This window comes from Colias croceus, chromosome 15 (assembly GCF_905220415.1).
Source record: "Colias croceus chromosome 15, ilColCroc2.1".
Taxonomy (NCBI): Eukaryota; Metazoa; Arthropoda; class Insecta; order Lepidoptera; family Pieridae; genus Colias; species Colias croceus.
This window is the reverse complement of record NC_059551.1, coordinates 10,067,331-10,086,522: the sequence shown is the minus strand read 5'-3', so window position 1 is coordinate 10,086,522 and position 19,192 is coordinate 10,067,331. Positions and strand designations below refer to the sequence as shown.

The 19,192-nt window shown below is 33.5% G+C and overlaps 1 protein-coding gene and 1 non-coding gene across 2 annotated transcripts in view; both read right to left on the bottom strand.

Annotated features, from left to right (window-relative positions):
* LOC123698245 (golgin subfamily A member 4) overlaps positions 1-19,192 on the bottom strand; it is a 56,790-nt gene that overhangs the window by 34,751 nt on the left and 2,847 nt on the right. Inside the window, exons 4-8 of the mRNA XM_045644825.1 lie at positions 18,960-19,074; positions 18,385-18,528; positions 17,852-17,944; positions 16,574-16,633; positions 11,112-11,213 (exon numbers count right to left, since the gene is read on the bottom strand). Coding sequence (XP_045500781.1) covers positions 11,112-11,213; positions 16,574-16,633; positions 17,852-17,944; positions 18,385-18,528; positions 18,960-19,074 — 514 coding nt within the window. The remainder of the gene's footprint in view (positions 1-11,111; positions 11,214-16,573; positions 16,634-17,851; positions 17,945-18,384; positions 18,529-18,959; positions 19,075-19,192) is intronic.
* On the bottom strand, positions 1,723-1,837 carry Trnal-caa. The gene is made up of 2 exons: positions 1,800-1,837; positions 1,723-1,767 (listed from the first exon to the last, which is right to left on the bottom strand). It is a non-coding gene; the product is annotated as a tRNA-Leu (tRNA).

The window sequence follows — 19,192 nt, the reverse complement described above, 5'->3', positions numbered from 1 at the left end:
TCAAACGAGTGCGTCAAAATCTATTACGCACTTTGATAAAAACATGCTTCATTCAGAATTAAAATTGAGGGTATCTAAATAATTAAATGATTGATTTAGTGCTGCTAGTATTAAAAAGCAATTTTATTTGATTCTGAATGTTTGTTGAGTGTTTCTTTTCTTACAAATTCCCCTCATATATGTTTGGAATTCTGGGAATTGCTTCCGTAAGCATTAGAAGCGTAAGCTATAAGGAACACATTCTGATGAAATTTTATAGGCTTTATTGGGAATTAAATGAAATTTTAAATATAAATGAAATCTAATTTTATTTTTTAAATTTTAAGTACTAGAAGTACTTATGTTAAATATTATACAAAAAGAAAATATACAAATGTCGTAATTTAGCCTACATATGTAATTATAAAATCTTTCATACAATTCCAAGAAAACAATGATTCAAAGAACACCATGTGCATCTCAAGACGTTACAAATACATTCTGGGTCACTGAATTGATTTGCCACCTGATTTCTTGAAACTTCTTTCTTTTATAAATTCAGGACTACGCAATCTGTTACCGATTGATAAATACTACAAGGTGTCTCAAAAGAAAGTTTATATTTTGTGGATGAATAAAAAAAAAGTAAGCGGTGTATTGAAAAAATGTTTATTAAATATTAAAGTGCATAATATGGGAATTTATTTCTGAAAAATAATATCGTCCAAATGCAGTCCATTGCTTTCACAGCACTCATTTAATCGAACAGTAAAAATTTTTATGACAGCTCGGCAGGTAGACACAGTGATGGCTGCCATTTCGTCAAACCAACTTCTCTAGAGCATTTAAAAGAAAATATCCGGCACGAAATGGCAGCCATCACTGTGTCTACCTGCCGAGCTGTCATAAATACTGTAATTTTACTGTTCGATTAAATGAGTGCCATGAACGCAATGGACTGCATTTGGATGATATTATTTTTAAGAAATAAATTCCCATTTTATGCACTTTAATAATCAATAAACATTTTTTCAATACAACGCTTACTTTTTTTTTATTCATCCACAAAATATAAACTTTCTTTTGAGACACCCTGTATTAATTTCATCGGTATATCATTTAATTTTGTACATGTAATACCACAGACTTCTATACTAGTAGTAATACGTATCTATAAATGTTATTTGTATATAAGAAAATTAAATCAATTTAAATAGAAAGGCTCAGAGAACACACATTTTCTACACATTTGGGTGGTTTCCCTTTTTTGCGTCTGCGTCGTGTCAATTGTACACGAGCATAATGTTGAAACAATAGTAAAATAAAAAGAGAGGAAACGCAGCTGTGTATAGAAATAAAGACGTTTTAAAACTAAACGGGGCGCGGTGTGGGGCCTAATGGAATACGGGCAAATAAACACTCGCTATACTATTTTGGCGGGAAACGATGACAGCTTACTGGGAAAAATTTAGGTTATCTGTATTGTTATGGCGCCTTAGTTTTGTTTTGAAAACTTATTATTTGTTTACATTCAATTTAGAAACCTGTCTTATTTGAAAATTTGGTTTATAAAACTTAAAAATAATACTTTTAAGGATTAGAAAAAATTAATGAGTATGTGTTACCAAATGAAAATAAAAAAAAAATCAAAAAGTATTAACATTTTTGCATCTACTTCGATATTCTACATCAACAAAAATAAAAACGTTCTAGAAATTTTATAAAAAAACGTACAAAAAGTTTTGTCAGAAGTGGGATTCGAACCCACGCCCTCAGAGAGGACCAGAACAACTCGGACCTACTTCAGTAGGCAAGGTTACCTTGAGTCTGGCGCCTTAGACCGCTCGGCCATCCTGACATATCCGAACGTGTTGAAATTATTGATTGATATCACCAGTTTAACTCTTGTGTTATTTTTATAATTGACTTTATCAAGGTTTTTTAAATACGACATTCATAATATTCATCGGATGATTCAAAGTATCAGGAAATAAGAATTTAATAAATTTCAGGTGGCAGGTATCATTTAAAGAAATAATATGTGATAGAAGAAACCAAAACTAGGTACTTAATAAATATTATGTAAAAATTTAGGTACAATAAAATATTTTTTAGCAGCGGTATGAAATCTAGTGGTACATGGCCCGTGCCTAAATATAAAAATTTAACTATTACATTGAAATCATTGTTATCAATACATTGTAGATAAAATAATATTCAGCTCCAATGCAATTTCGCCCCTAGCTCATAACAATAAGTTCCAATTTTGTTATTATCTCATAAGCAGGGGAGACAGTCCCTACATTGAGTGATATATTACAGCTCTGGTTTAGATATTCAGAAACAAAACAGATGTATTTTAAAACAATAACATTTATTTCCTTTTCGAGGTACTTTCTATTAACAAGTGGATTGGGAGAAAAGGAACTTTAGATCAACAAAAAGTTAATTCTGACTCATAATACAAGGTCGCTATCCTGTCACAGGGCTGCCGATGGGGATGAATCATAAGGGTAGGGGTGTTTTTCCGATGTCTATATGTTTCTATCTTATATACTCTGTTGTCAATTTGCTTTGGTGTAAACTCAAAATTTATTCCAAAATAGTTTATATTATAAGAGGTTTACTACTGTTTTATACAGTAAATAAAAAATTCTTATTCGGGCAGTTGTATGTTTACATAAATTAAGTAAACATTAATAAAGGTTTGCAAACAGATCTACCTCCTACAAAAGATTTTGCCATCAACTATTCCATTTAATTTATACCTATTATAATTTTCAATGATGTACAGATTTATTATGTGGATATTATTCAGTCCCCTTATTTATATTTTTGTGCGCAGCTGAGTAAACATTATATCACGTGTTTGACCTAAATAAAACACATTTGTATAAACCAAAAGAATTATATTTGACAGTTTAATTATATTATTTGTATTTGTTTTCTGATTGACTTTTAATAAAGCAAGAATTGTCAAATCTTTTTTACCATCAACTTTGAATCTATGAACATCAAATCAGTGACCTTTACCACTGAGCCACTGCAGCTATTATTAACTGCAATGGGGTTAACACCCTCCCCTCTCCGTAATACAATCAAAAAGTTTCACTAAGGGGAGAGATCTTAATGTGCCATCACATAAACGTATGCATGAGATAAAAAGGGAGCGACGAACTTTTGACGATTTTTAAGCATATTTAACGTAGATCAAGTAAGTCTGCATATGGGTCAAAATGAAGTGAACCTAATGGTTAACCGTCTATATGTAATTTAAATAAATAGGTATCTATTCTAAGATGATAAATAGCGTAAGTTATCTACGTTCGAAAAAAATTAGTTTCTGTTATTTTGTAATATTTTATTTCATCTTCAAAAAGGATTGAAATCTTGATACAGAAGCTTGATGGGAAAAGAGGATTCTTCCTCTTTACAATCTCTATCAAGGTTAAACTTCCGAAGCATCAAAGCAGTTCTCCATGAGCTGCAGCCATCATAACAATTGCAATAACTAGATCTTGCTAACAATGATCCATTCCGATCACAATACCGTAGTCTAGGTCAGTTTTACAATTGAAAGGACAGTCTTTACTACGTTGCAGGAGACTGAATGTCTCAAAATGAAATTTTCAGTATATATTGTTGATATTATTTCTAGAATGATTTTTATAACTATCTTCCTGTTTGGGTATATTAGTTAGTCTTATTTTGGGTTTTGTGCTATTGTGTTTCTGAACTACTAAGGTTTGTGCTACGAAAATTGTGCCCAGAAAGCTCATACTAAAATAAAAACATGAACACTCAGTGGGAACGTTAATTCTCTCATTCATTTATATTAACACATGCACAATTTTTATTTTTCCTTCGCGACAATATCACATCTGCTCTCAGCAGTTAATTAATTTTAAACAAAGCTTTATTGAGGAGGGCTCGCCGACCCTGTGTATGACGTTAAAGAGCTTTTCATTTTACATTGTCACGTTTTGCGAAATTACAATATTTTGGACGTTTTCTTCCATAGAAATTTAATTTAAGATTTCTGTAGGTACTTTTCTATCATCCAGAGAATGGATGGATATTGGACAAATCGACATCGAAGTTTGAATAAAATATCAATGACCAAAAGTACGTTTTGTTTTAATGAATAAAATCCTATGATTATTTATGAAATGTGATGTTTAAATTGACGGATTTATCTTTGCTAAATCCTATTTAATATTTACTGTCTTCCCAAGGGTACCCATTTACACATTTATCATATCCAATAATAGCTTTAAGGACACAAACTTTTCATAGCGCATCAATAAATCGCACACATCCACTCAACGCGAAACCACTATTTATAAACGAATAAACATCCAAAGCGATAACCGTCACTATAAGCACTAATCACTGTTGTTTAAAGAAAATTGAACCGTGTTACAATAGACAACGGTTACAAATCGCGTGCGTTGATTAGCGAGCAGTACGGTACGCAAAATGCGGGCGCACGCTGCGACGTCTGCGGTGCACTGAAAATTGAAATGTTTACAATGTATTAGCAGCAAGTGTTGTATGGGAACGACATATAAACGACGAACCCTCTGTGTTTACATTACATTGCTTCGTCTGCATTTCAATTGAATTTTCCTTGTGGTAACCACCGAGCAATGAACATGAAAGCAGTTTATAGATCAAGTGTCTAGCCGTTGTAATATATGTGGGATGCGAGACCGTTGCATCCGACATGTATTCAAGATTTAGGGAATAACGTATCCAACTTGTTTATGAATTAGAAATAAACGTCCTATAAATAAAATGCATTGACGTACATTCCGGCAATTGTTCTATTTAAAATTGTGACGGTAAATATAAATGATAGATTAGCTATTTGGGACTGTTTAGGTAATTATCTCTAGGAAGGACCAAACATTCATACTATGTTTTTAACTGTTTAAAAATATTAAACAATCTTTGTTTATTTATTTAAAATATTAAGGTAAAAAATATAAACTAAGGGGCCAAGAATTTTGCCATAATTTTAATCAGGACATTTAGCTTTCGTCTCGCATAAATGACTCAGTGGTATTTTCCTTAGGTTCTCCCAACAGTTTCAATATAGCGTATCTTCGTGTGAATTGAAACCGCAATGCTTATTGAACCTTTTCATTTATGTTTTATGCAGACAAATTATATATTTGAGTAGTAGATGCCTTCCATACCCTGTAAGACTATCCTATTTTCCAAACTCGAAACAGCATTACCTACACAGAGATAGTTAGAAGCTAGTAGTAGCGGTACTTGAATGGACTCATTTGTGTCACATAGTGACTTGTCCTCATTTGGACCACACATGCACATACAAGTTAACATCTTATAATAATTATAATTGTCCCAACCAATTATAGGACGGAAACATAATTGAAACAGACAGAAAAGCGTAACAAACGCATATATGTGAACGGAACTACACGTCTCTTCGACAATTTATCGCGTGGAGATACACTTAGATTGATTTAAACGGTGCTTTTACGTTTTTTTATTTGTTTTGTATGTCTGCTTGCCTTTTTAATTGATTACCAATAACGAAGACGTGCTTAGTCTGTTCTGAACAGTCAACAGTGTACAAAAAAGCAATGGACGTAAGTAAAAATCACCATAATTAACACTGTTAAATTTTACAAATTTCTTCCATTTCTGAGTGATGCTGACTTTCCTTGTTAATTAATATTTGGGTCATCAATTAACATACATGAGTAGGCAGATGAATTTCAAAGTAAATAGACTAGACAAGTACCTACGTCATCAAACTTAGAAGATCTCGGTTTAGGCATTCATAAATTATAAACAGCTATTTACATTAGTGGTTAATAAGTTTCCACCCCACATTACACGTAACCGCGACCCACTTCAGTATCCTGACGATCTAAAATCGACGCGCCATAAAATTGTATCTTTCCTAAATTTAGACCACATCCTGTCTCTAAGTAGGAGGAGCAAAAACATCACCTTCCCCTAATTTCAAAACATGGTTTACTTATACATTAAGCAATTAAGCATATAATTTATAAACTAACAAATAATAATATGTCCTAAACTATAATCTAGTCGTTGATGAAGTTCCTATTTCCAATTAGTATTTAACTATTTATATTGAACATAAATCGCAGTAAGATTCATATAATGTAAATGATTTTCGTAAAGTTTTGCTGACGGTACGAAAGTAGTAAGTAAATATATCGAAACCACAGATTAAACTGCACATAGTAGAGTATGTGTGTACTTTAAAAAATCATTAACCATAATACATATGTTCAAACATTAATTATAAAATGATTGTATTCTTTAAAAATTCCTTATAAGTACAGTGCGAGCGCTACACTCTACCAAACTTCATTCACCAACCTAACATACGAATTTCACAACCTCAAAATATTCCATGAATGAAACAAAAAATTTTAAACAATCGACATCCGACCCCCCTCTCAAGGACTCAGGAACACGTGGCCTCTGACAAGAGTGGGCAGCCATTGTGGCAACTTCACAAGGACCCTCATTGAGTTTGTGCTCGGTTGACAAAACAGTTTTTTTTAAACACTCTTTGCTATGACTCATTTTAACGGACGTCATGGGAAGATGATAGTAATACCATTTATTTAGGTTAGTAAGAAATACAACATTTATAAAGCGTGAATGGAGCGCGTTACGTGTATAAAACTATATTTGTTCAGGTAGGTTCACACAATTGATTATGTCAAAATATCATAGTTTGATAGTTCATAGGTTTTAGGGCGGCCGTACACGGACCGCTTCAAGCAGTTGAGACCGACCGCTTGAAGCCGCGACCGCGCGGTGAACTATAGGCATTCATTCACCGCCGTACACGTGACGGCTCGAGCCGTCGCGACCGCTTCAAGCCGTCAACTGCATGACGAAATTCCATCGTGCCGTTGACGGCTCGCGAGCGGTCGTGAGGCATACACTGACTGCTCGAGCCGTTGACTGCGCTAGAGCCGTCGACGGCTTCCTCTCCCCCTGAAAATCAATGACGCGACTAGTCAAAAAATCAACGGCTCGAGCGGTTGGTAGCGACGGCTCGAGCAGTCAAGAACCGACGGCTCGAGCCGTCAACGACCGACCGCTCGAGCCGTCCGTGTACGTCGCTCAGCCGTTAACTGCTCGAGCGGTCCGTGTACGGCCGCCCTTAGTCCTTACAGCTGTTATTACAGCAAACAAATAACTTCTTACTTTAGCAATAGGACCGCCTCATGAACTTTCCAGTTTCCATACATCAAATGATAATTCGACTCTCAAAGTTCTCTGACATTCGCTCAAGAATTTCAATTCCAGAAGTTGCTCCTTTACAGTCTTAGTTACTTCTTTATAGCGTCGTTACATAATTCCCTTAAAGGGATCGTGCTTCATCTCAAAGCGGTGTAATTCGTACAAAACACGGAAGTCTGGCTCGAGGAAGCGTTACATTTAACTGCAACTAACTACGAATTGACGCGTTCCCGGAAATTTTGTTTATGTACTTTTTTAGTGCAGTTAAAATCCAATTAAAAATGTTTATGATAGCGCTTGAGCAGAAAAATTCCAACTATGTATGTCATCAACTTTAGGCATTATAATTTCAAAGAAAGTTTAATACGAAATATGGTTTATTCTTTAACAAGGACTGTCTGCTAAATATAATTTTGTTGTACAAGGTTCACAAGGTAGTGAATGAAATAATATTCTCAAAAATAGAATAATAATAAATTTTAAATATAAAACTAAGTCCAAAATATTAAAGTACAAACAGCGCACCAATAAAGAGCACAATCGAGAAAGAGTAGTAAGTAAAAGCTATTGAAACATGAAAGAATTAGTTCCCTTGATAACTTCCAAAGCATATTTTGACCGCAACTAATGTCCTAGATAAGCGACTAAAACATTTGCTATCGGAATCTAATTTGTTACGTAAATATCAATTAGATTTGTGTACATTGACGATTCGTTTGTACGCTCGTGTACAGAAGCTTAATTGCGACACGCAATGCATGATGTCAACTCGATTGATGCAATTATTTAATCCTAATCACGTATCCTATGACCATTGCATTATGCGGTTACCGAAGTATGAGTTTATAAACAACTTTATAAAGAACTTACACAGTGAAAACAATTTAGTGTAAAGATAAAACGAATTGAGTAGATACTTTTTCCGTTTTAAGACTAAAAATGAAATGTACTAACAAATTTCAGCAACTAATTTATATCTACTAACTACCCAGAAACAGCTGATTGAAACACTGGTTTGAAAAATTACGGTTCGTTAATCCGGTTTACACTTCAAAAGCTTTAGTCTATGATTAGCTTGCTCATATTATACGTAGTTCATAATACAGCATTTTCAATTCAAGGAATTAGTACTTAATCTAAGAATATGTAAATTAATTTTAATGCTTCAGCGAGCAATCCGAATAATTAGTAAGTAATAGATAATTTTAAAACTTGATGCCTAGGCGTTTCGAAAACAGGATAATGATATACATATATACGAATAAACATTGGCCTACTAGATTTAGAAACGGTCAACATTGAATTTGCGTCTCGTATAGAATAACAAACCTAGAAGAGAACATGGAAGCTCAGAACTAATTACATAACCTAAAACTTTTTAACACGAAGAAATAAAATCAAACATCGATTTCCACTTTTCCACACACCTGTAGGCTGTACTGTAGCAATAAACGAATTCAACTAGCATGTTATCTCAAGCATGCTAATGTAGAACCACACAGGAGCACATCTGGCACTCGCGGGCGGCTGTTACAAAACCTCGTTATCGAACCATTTTAACTATATTACCGTTTTATAGTACTCTACATTACTTCCTGAGAGATACCCTTGCAGAAAAGTATAGGGCATAGGCTGTAAAGATATTTTGCTAAAGCTATCGAGAAACGGCCAAATTCCTTGTAATTTGTTTTTAGCTACTACCCAGCTACTACTACGACGTCGTCAGTCACGTGGAATGTCAAATGCGCCAAAAAATTCACACATATTATGTTAAAACCTGATATTTTTCTCAATTTGTACGCAAAATTAATAATAAATAAATATATGCAAGTCATTGCTCAAACACTCCATAGCTGACAATTCCCATGAAGAGTCGTACCAACTGCGCACACGCATTTAATTATCCTCCGGGAGCAATAAATGCTAGCCGGTATAATTAGCTGGACAGGTCACTCACCCGCAGTTAACACCACACATAAAAACGTAATAACTATGAGAAAGCTGAAAATAGGCAGGTTGTAAAACATTTATATGTCGATATTACATAATGAACTGGAATCGATTAAAAAAGATTTTAGTTGTAGTTGTCTATACGTCAATTTGTGACTGCAAGAATTATGTGAAAGGCCAGCGAAATCTGTTGCTTACACTTGCATCCCCTTTTATTTATCTTAACCAGGTAGGGCAGTAACTTATGTGTAAACAATCAGTTTATAGTGAAATAAACTGTGTTTTAATATTAAACGATATCTTACTCAAACCATACCCCAAATGACTAAAACTGATGGACTTTCCCAAAAAGCTCAAACTACACCGATAAATGTTGATAGGGTTGACATAAAATTGTCTCTTCAATCGGTAAGTGTTGACAACTTGCGCTGTCAACACATGACATTATAGCTTAGCTAGAATAGCTGTCGGCTTTCCTTTTAAAGGGAAAAATAATGGATCACAGTAGAAACAGACCTTTCGAAAAATACCTTAGGACTTAGGTTAATAAATATCTTAGTTTTTCATACTGATGCAAATAAAAGTGTGTGGTCTATCCACTTTAATAACTTTCAATTATTTTTATATTGACAATGTATATTATAATATGATCATTATTGTTTACGCTTCCCTTATAGATATTATTGTATACAAAGATAACCTCTTCATTAAGCTATCACCTCGATCCGCTACAAGACTGTGCATGTACTTAATAGCATTTACTAATAACCTATTTCTCTTTGGAAATATGAATCAAACCTAAGTTTAATTCATGTTAATATTATACGCAAATTAGAAATGTCACAAAGTCCCATTATAAATTACTGAACAAAATACTGCATATGAAATATTATGTACATATTTAAGATTTGTTGCATTATAATATTTAAGATATTACAAATAATAAAAAAGTAGTTGTATAATATGTTCCAACTACAGCTAAATCCTGAAACTATACGTTCGTTATAAAACTGTTCAACAATCTCCAATCCCAACAAAACACCAACAAATCAACAATTAGTTAAACCATCGATACATCAACCGATCAGTCCGCGCTCCGTCAATCCCGGGAGCGCCACAAAATAAGCCCAAAAGGCTCGAATAACTGCGAAATGACTTTGTTTCGAGTTTCGTCGAGAACAAATAAAAAAAATAAACAACAAATCTATGGAGGGTAGTCTATAAATACGGCCCACCCTCGCATACTGAACGCGTGACTCGTGAAATTCGCTCTAACCATTAATCTGATTGACGATGGTCAACTAACGTCTGCGCTGCGGGATAATTGTTTACGACTAATGTAATAATAGATCTGGTTTCACTGTAATTGTATTTTTTGTTTATTGAATTTAACAATATAAAACAAAATATAGTGAATTTAATTTCTGTGCAGTTTTATCACTGACCTCTATAACTATACGCTGGACAGGCTACTGCTGTCATTTTTTGTGCCTATTTGAAAATCGCCATTTTGGCGCTGACGGCAACAGTGAGGCCAGTGAAGGGGAATGGAACTAATACTTGTGATGTAAAACAAATGGTTTATTATCGATAAAAACTTTTCTGATATCGACTACAATACTAAAATACAGAGGTTAAACCTGTGTAAACAAAATGAAGCGACGAAATTTGTAATCTTATTAGTTCTCAGAACTTTCACCGGGGGCGCTTTGAATCGGCACAGCAAATAGCTGTCATTTTGTATGGGATAGCCAGTCCAGCGTATAGTTATAGAGGTCAGTGAGTTTTATATTTAGGATGACATTGTGTCCTTACAGCTACAGCATTGATGCTCGAATTCGCATTAAAATTACTTTTCTATCTAACTAGGCATCTTTTAATCACATACAATGAAAAGACACAATACAAGAACAACTCACCTCTTTCTCCTGCTGCGATTTATCCCCATGTATCTTCTCCCGCAGAGCCACCAGCTCGAGTGGCCAGCTGGACAGCTCCGCGTCGGGGTCCGACAGGAGTACCTGGGTTCAAATGGTACTATTGATTTGGTTTGTAATATTATCTGCTAATTTGTTCAGTTATAACTATATAGAGATTATAGTAAAGGAATAGCGAATAACAGTGCGCATATGTGGAAAATTATGATACGATAAATTGTTTAGTCTAGTTTAATAAAGTTAAGTGAAGTCCCTTCAGTTTTCATTTCTTGGACAATTAATAGTTTAGTAAAGTTTTGATATCGAATTGGTGTAAAAGAAACGATAATAGACAAATCTAACTTTGAACTGAATATGAGAAAATTATTAGCTCGTTGAAATGTGAAAGGTAGATTAAAATTCTAGACACCAGACCATTCCCTCCACGATTTTCTCCGGAAGTAAAACGTAACGATGTACGTCATTTCTATTTAACGAATCACATGTTCAAAATGTAAACAAAAGGCAAAAGCCAAAATTTTTTTGCAGTATCGTATCTAAGACCCAATAAAGAATTGCTGTATAAATACTAAATACTATTCCTTTCATCTTTTCTCTTTTATTTAACATTGTCACAGATGCACTTATCTTAACACTTTTCAAGATAGGAGCAATATGAATAACGTCAATATACGCTAAGATCAACCATCATAACCAACCGACGAAAATCAAGCCAAAAATGCACTTACAACAACATCACTAATCACGCTCATTATTCACTTCACTTTTTAACCAAAAATCACAAAAACATTCGACTTTCAAGCTTCAATAGCAATCACAAACTGTCGAGAGGTCCAAGAGTTGACCCGCACCTTATCATAGGCGCTGATTGTATAAACGAACACATTTATATTGGAACCTATTGTTAATAACATAAGTCTGTAATTATTACGATACTAATTACTGTATTGTTCTAATTAAGTAATGACTGAATTGTTTGTTTTTCAATTACTTTTTAAATCACCCCAAATTTCTTATTGCTGTTTGTTAATAATCGAAAAAAATTTGTTTGCTAATCTCCGTTTTTTAAACTTCATTAAATACATTTAGGAATTGTAAACAGTATTTAATCCCAAGAGAATAACAACCATTTAATTCATTTCAAGTTCATTGTAACCGGAAAGACTATTTATATAAACAAGGTATAAGGTGTAAATTTAGGTAATTTCTTTTACTTTTTTTAAGTCAATGTATAGCTGTTATGATCAACACGTGCCAATTCATGATATAATTCCTATTTATATATAGTATCAAACTAAACAAGTTCACGAAATTTTACAATCATAATCATCGAAATTATTATAATAGTTGCTGACCTACCGCACTACGTAAACACAAACTTTATATACAATGTACATCAAGGAAAATTTGGTCTCTCGATATAGATCAAGACAAAAATGAGGACATTTTTAAAAATAAATGAAATATAGAAAGACAGAGAAAAATATCAGACACGTTTTTGAAAAATATATCACACGATGGCCACATTTGAATACAGCGCAACAATGTAGAACGCCAATGATCATATAAGGCCACAATTTCAAGCGTTCCCCAGAAATAAGAAAACAAGTGATCCAGACAGCGTGGTCAGGAACCGGGTCATTCACGCGAAAAATGCCAGTTTCTCTGGCGGCACTCCAACCAAACGCCACTATATTTCAAAATGGCATCGATGACTCTGATCCTTGAAATAGACTCAATGAGTTTCCACAATTCTATTTATCTCAACTCTAAATTCGGTCTTTGTCTTTTTGTCATGCATTTTTGTTTAACGACGAAAGCGCCGTGGAAGATACTGAAACATGGTTTGAATCCAATGAATTTCATGTTTTAGCGCTTTTTTTTTAAATGAAAAGGAAGAAATTGTATTTATAAATTGTATCTCTACTAAACCTCATAAACCCATTTCATTCTGAAAATGTCATCGCGGCGCAAATGTTTGCTTTACTGTAGGTACATTTGGTTAAAGCATTTTAGGCCTTTATTAATATGATGATTGTAAAAATAACTTCTAGTTTCTGTCACAGATGATTAATTCGACTTTGTTTATTCAGGTTCAACTTCATTTACAATGCGATGAACAGCTATGCACTACAGTTATTACTCGTTTAGATTCTATAGACATATTTTAGAATTCCATAAAAGCAAACCAATAGAGTATAGTAGTATATACGTGTTGCCTGATCAAGAGGTGCAGATGGTATACCAAACAAGATGGCGGGAGATTTTGGAATATGTTGGATTGCATTACAGCCTTTAATTTCTACCTCCCTAACTCATTGAAAGTCAGAAAAAAAATCAACCACGTGAAATATAACCCTATAAGAATATACCATACTGAAAACCTTTTAATTGTGTTAACCCAGCCAGTTACTACACTCTGATCAACACCACAATGTTGACATATTAATAGTATGCCTATGATCTCCCTTTCTTTTATTATCATTCTCATCCTACAATAGCTAGCTATGCTTCAAGTACCAACTGTAGAGAGAATGCTAATTGTCATTGTGATATAACTGGATATAACCATTAGGATGGGCGGTTCCATATCATGGCTTTTTTTTATCAAGAACACCATACATTTTTATAAAAACGAGAACTTACTCTGCGTGAACAGTATAAATGATTCCGATCCGGCATCCTCACATTCTTGCACACTTTTTTAACCACTATGTTAAGCACAACACAAATATTCTTCTCTTTTCTCCAAGATAACAAATAATAACCTCAAAAAAAGCGCGGCAAATCAGTTGCGCACAAAACGTAATGGTCACAACAACCACGGACCTTGCTCTAGTTGTGTAGTAAGGAACCTCGACTTTATTCATGGTGATTTTATGATTGGCGTTTGGCCAACAATGGGTTGTTGTTAGACGAATATAATAAAGACTAAACGTATTATAGAAGCTGGTGGGTTTTAATGCGTATGTTGGTTATGGAAGAGGCTAATGATTACGTCACAATATTTCAACAGGTAAACTTTATACGTGAAGAAACTGATGATCATACGAAAGTATGATCATCGAAGTAGACGGGTACAAAAAATCTTAAGAGACTGTACGATGAAAATGTAGGAATACATTGAAATGAAATGCATCCTTTAAACATGGAAGGTGTTCCTAAATAAAAATAACGACACTTGAGTTAGAATTTCAACAATTGCAAGCAAACATAAACCATATGAAACTAGGACCATAAAACTGGCATATCAAGATCAGTTAAAATAACTGTAGACTCGAGGTGGCTCAGTTAAATCGGACTAGACTAGATAAACGAATTAGCAAACGCGACCCACATACACTTGGCATCTCTTAAGATTTCCGGGTTTGACGATCTGCAAAGTTAATAATTGTCAAAGTTCTACGAATCTTTGCCAACAACAAATGAATGGGGTGGTGGAAAATTTCACAGGATATCGGTATAATAACATTAATAACTATATTGGCCACCCCTCTAATTAAACAAATATTTATAACCATGAAATCGTTTCTGGCTCACTAAAATTGTATTAATAGAACAAAGTCTACAATTTTACATTTGAATCAAATATAAAAAAACGACGTGTGGCACTCGGGGACTGCCGCGGTAAAGCTATTGCTTACCGCTTAAAAAAAAATATTTACCCGCACAAAGTACCTACGTATCGAGAAATTCCGTAACGAAAAAACCTCACGTTCCCCACTCCGACGGGCGGAGATGTGGCTTGAAGGCATAGCATGCAATAGTACCGCGGCAGTCCTCGAGTGCCACACGTCGTTTTTTTTAGTAAAAAAAAATAGTAAATGTCTGGTTGACTTGAGCCCACGGCTAGATTATCTTTTAACATTTTCATATTATCCACAATACACACATTTACAAAATTCGCACTCCTTATAAAAATAAATTCCTGAAGTTCAGAATATGAATTCCCGAAAGATATAATAAGAAGTCCCGTGAATTCAATTACAGAGCACACGGATCGCCGAATTTAAGATTTAAACATACTCGTAAAATTAATTCGTACTTCCATCCATCTGATCAAGGAAATAAACCATTTAAATCAATTCTATTTCAACCGCTTATCAAACGATATTATAATAAGCATTAGGCATTTCCCACAAGCAAGATAAATCGCGATTCCCCTTAAAAAGACTGGCATGTGCTTTTGGCATAATACTTCGTTACATTATGAATTATTACGTCTATGCATAAGTGGGATAATATTTACGATCAAATAAATCTAATTTTATCAATTTATCCAGATGCAAATTAAATTATTGAAAAGGAAATACATATTGGAAATAATTGCAATATTTTATAAAAAAATGTTATTTAGGTATTTGTGGATAGAATGTTTTACAAGAGAATTCGTAAAGGAGAAACAAAGAGAAGAGTATTAGAACTGGAAAAGTACAAGAAATAGAATGTATATTATAAAAACAAAATTATACAATCTATTATAAATTACATAATATGATGCTCAATAGAATGCTTACTTAATTTTTAGGGGCAATATAAACAAAACAAAAATAAAGCGAACGAATCATAAAAATTGTCTAAGCAATTTATATGTTTATTATAATTTACATGAATAAAATTTGAGTTGAAAATTAATAACAATTTAAAAATTACTTATATTTTATGAAAAATATTTAAAGATTTGACGTATACCAATACAAAAAATGTAACGACAAGAAAAAGTATTCTAAAGCGTGTTATAGATACCCACGAGTTCCCAATTTGTCAAAAAATATATAAACAAGAACTTCGCTCTGTTGAGAGGATAAAAGAAGAGCAAAGGTAAGAAGAACTATCTCGCATGTCGTAAGTCATAAATCGCAACTGTAGCAAATAAGTAAACTGAATTAAGTATTTAAGATTTTTATAAGCGTTCATTTTATACATAATTTCTGACTCTGCAAGGTTAGTTTTCAATGACCAGCCAAATTTTCAGAAATGGTTCAGAATCGATAACATTTTAGATCTAATGAAAAAAAAACGTTTTTTTTTTTAATTAGATTTCATTCCTGTCCGCCACTAAAAAGCGAACGTGTGGACATTACAAAAGCACAATTCAGTTCAACAACCTAGATAGGTAGAAGTTAGCACACACATAAATTTGGCGAGGCGCGCACGCTCACAAGTGCATTGATTCTGGCGGTGTTTACGATTTAGGAAATTTTCAAATATATATTTTTTTTTATTCGACAATAATATTTCAAATGTACCTTTGGTTTAATATCTAGATCTTAATTTTAAATTTTGGCTGGTCATTGAAAACTAACCCTGTATAGGGCTTTTGTGTATGATTATGTCATAAGGCATTCTTCCCACCTCACACCCACAACATTCACACCTATACAATATTCTAGAATGTTCTAGAACATACGAATCAAGTATATAAATATAAAGCAGTTCCATACCTGCAGCTGTTCCTGCAGCTGGTCGAGCACCTGCTGGCGCACCGCCTCGTCGCGCCGCGCCTGACGTGCAGCGAGCGGTTAGTGCATGCGTGTGTACCGACAATGGGGCGCTGGCGTTTGTCGCGCGGTAGTCGAGCGGTTGTCGCGCTTTTTTTTGTATAGATTTTAGGTTTTGTATATTTTTGAGGTGAGAGAATAACTTGGAAGATGGGAAATTTACTTTTTTATATAGCAAAAAATGTTGAATTAGCATTAAAAACGTTTAAAAAATGTATTTTTAATGAAAAAGCAGGCTACTAAGGCATTTTATCTAAAGTTTATATTCAGAGCTTTCATGAATGATCAGAATTTTTTTGTTTATTAGAAACACTCATTTTATATCAAAGTATTCAAAAATTAATGTTTTAAAGGCAATCCAGAACGGATTAATATTTATCAAAAACTAAAAGCACCCCACTGTCGTGTACCCAAACCATACGATGTATTATACATTAAACAACACACCAAGGGAAAAAAATCGTTGAAAGTACATATTACGACAAATAAGATATTTTCTTCAAAGCATACAAACAACGAAAAATATTTTTTTTATTCTACGAGAACATGAGCAGTTTATTTGTGTCGTAATATATACTTAGCAAAATAGTAGAACTGTGACAACCCTGTAATAAATACCTATTGATACAAAGTTAATATGAATTTTTATACAAGTGTTGTCCCAATTCAATAAAAGTGGTATTTACAAATGAAATCTGTATACATTTAAGGGTTGAGTTATTCAAAATTTGGGTGGCAAAGTTCATGCTTTCCTCGTAACTTAAGGGAATAACTTTTTAAAACTAATTTATCATTGAAACTTAAAGTTTGTAATATATAGGACTTATTTACTTTGATAAATATTATAATGCATTTATTATATTCTTGACAAGATATTATATTGAATATGTTACTTTAAATAAATTATGGCACTTTAAAAAAGTTTAGAAAGAAGGAAAGTGAAATAGCAAGAGTAAAAACAGTGAGGGAAAAAGAAGTAATAATTTTCTGAAAGATTATCCTGACTTTTGATATTGTAATTTTTTATTGTTATCTCATTATCTCAATTAAATATAATAACGAAATTTGAAAATCTGGCTAAAGTTTTTTGGAAAACATCAAAGTATAGTTATATATTTTTTGAGGAGGTATTTATGAATTATTGTGTTAATAAAACACACGGGTAGGCGGATAATTACAATGCAAGGGAGATGCCAGAATAACAAATATTGATATACTAACCTTTTCCAATTCCAAATCTATATCTTGCTGGTACACGGACACATTCGCTTCTGTGTTCTCTGCTGTTTGTATGTGCGCTTTTAATTGAGTTATCTGTGGGCAGAGTTTAGAATATTTTAGTTATTAATGCCGTGTAAGAATGGTATGTTACGATTCAACGTTCAGATTAGACATTGTTAGTCTTTTAGAATTGCCTACTAAAAAAGGAGGTTCTCAATCGATTATTTTTTACTTTGCGTAAGGAATTTGGATGAACCGATTTTGATGATTCTTCTTTTATTTGAAAGCCTGAGCCTTCTTTCTTTAAATTTTGTCTAATTTTGAAATCCAGTCCTGTACTTATATTTTGTAATAACAATTTCAATGCAGTTAAGTTTTTTGTTGAAAAATAATTATATTTCTTTGCAACAAGTGATTTACTGGTACAAGTACTAAAACTATTACAAAATTCCGTAATTTTGAAGCATTTTACAGCCAGCGGTGTTTTATTCATAGCATAATAAACTTGCATATATTTTTTGCAAATTTTTTACCTGTTCTTCAAGTGAAGCAATCTCCTCTTTATGCCTGGCTTGCAGCTCATTTATATACTCGAGATGCTCTGCTTTCAACTCTTCTATTTGCTGTTCTACTTTCTTATAAGATTGTTTTTGAGTGAAGTCTATTGGCGTTGATGTCTGGAATTTTACATTTGAATCAAATATAAAAAAACGACGTGTGGTACTCGGGGACTGCCGCGGTATGAATAAAAGTAGAATAAATTTGTGCTTTTTCTACTTTTGAATTTTTATGTGTGAGGCAAAGCAACAGAATTTATACTATGAATTGAAATTATACTGGGTACTATTAGCTACCCTAACAGATTTTTTTCTGAAAGTTTTAAACTTAACAGAATGTTGAAAATGTAGTACATATTTGCAGAAACATGGAGTGCTAACAAGATTTATTTTGGGCAATTTAAAAGCGTAAGTATGTTTGTTTATCTTTCTTCAACGAGAGGACTTTACGGACACAATGTAGCCACTTTATGGTATGAATTCATAGTTACAACTTACAAGACTAGAGATAGGCTAAAAAAGAAAGGCTTAGTCAGTATAGTAACGCTAACCTCGATCCTGGGCGCGAGATCAGCGGAACGCGTGCGTCTGCGCGCGTCCCCCGCGCCCTCCTCCTCCGAGCCCGGCGACACGCACAGACGGCCGCGCCATACCTCCTCTGAATAGCTGTAAATTGGTTAAATTATATTAATAAATAACGAATAACGTGAAAATAAGAAAATTCAAGTTTTCTCCATATAATGTTTATGTAAAAAAAAAATCCTAGTTGTTTTCTACAAAATAA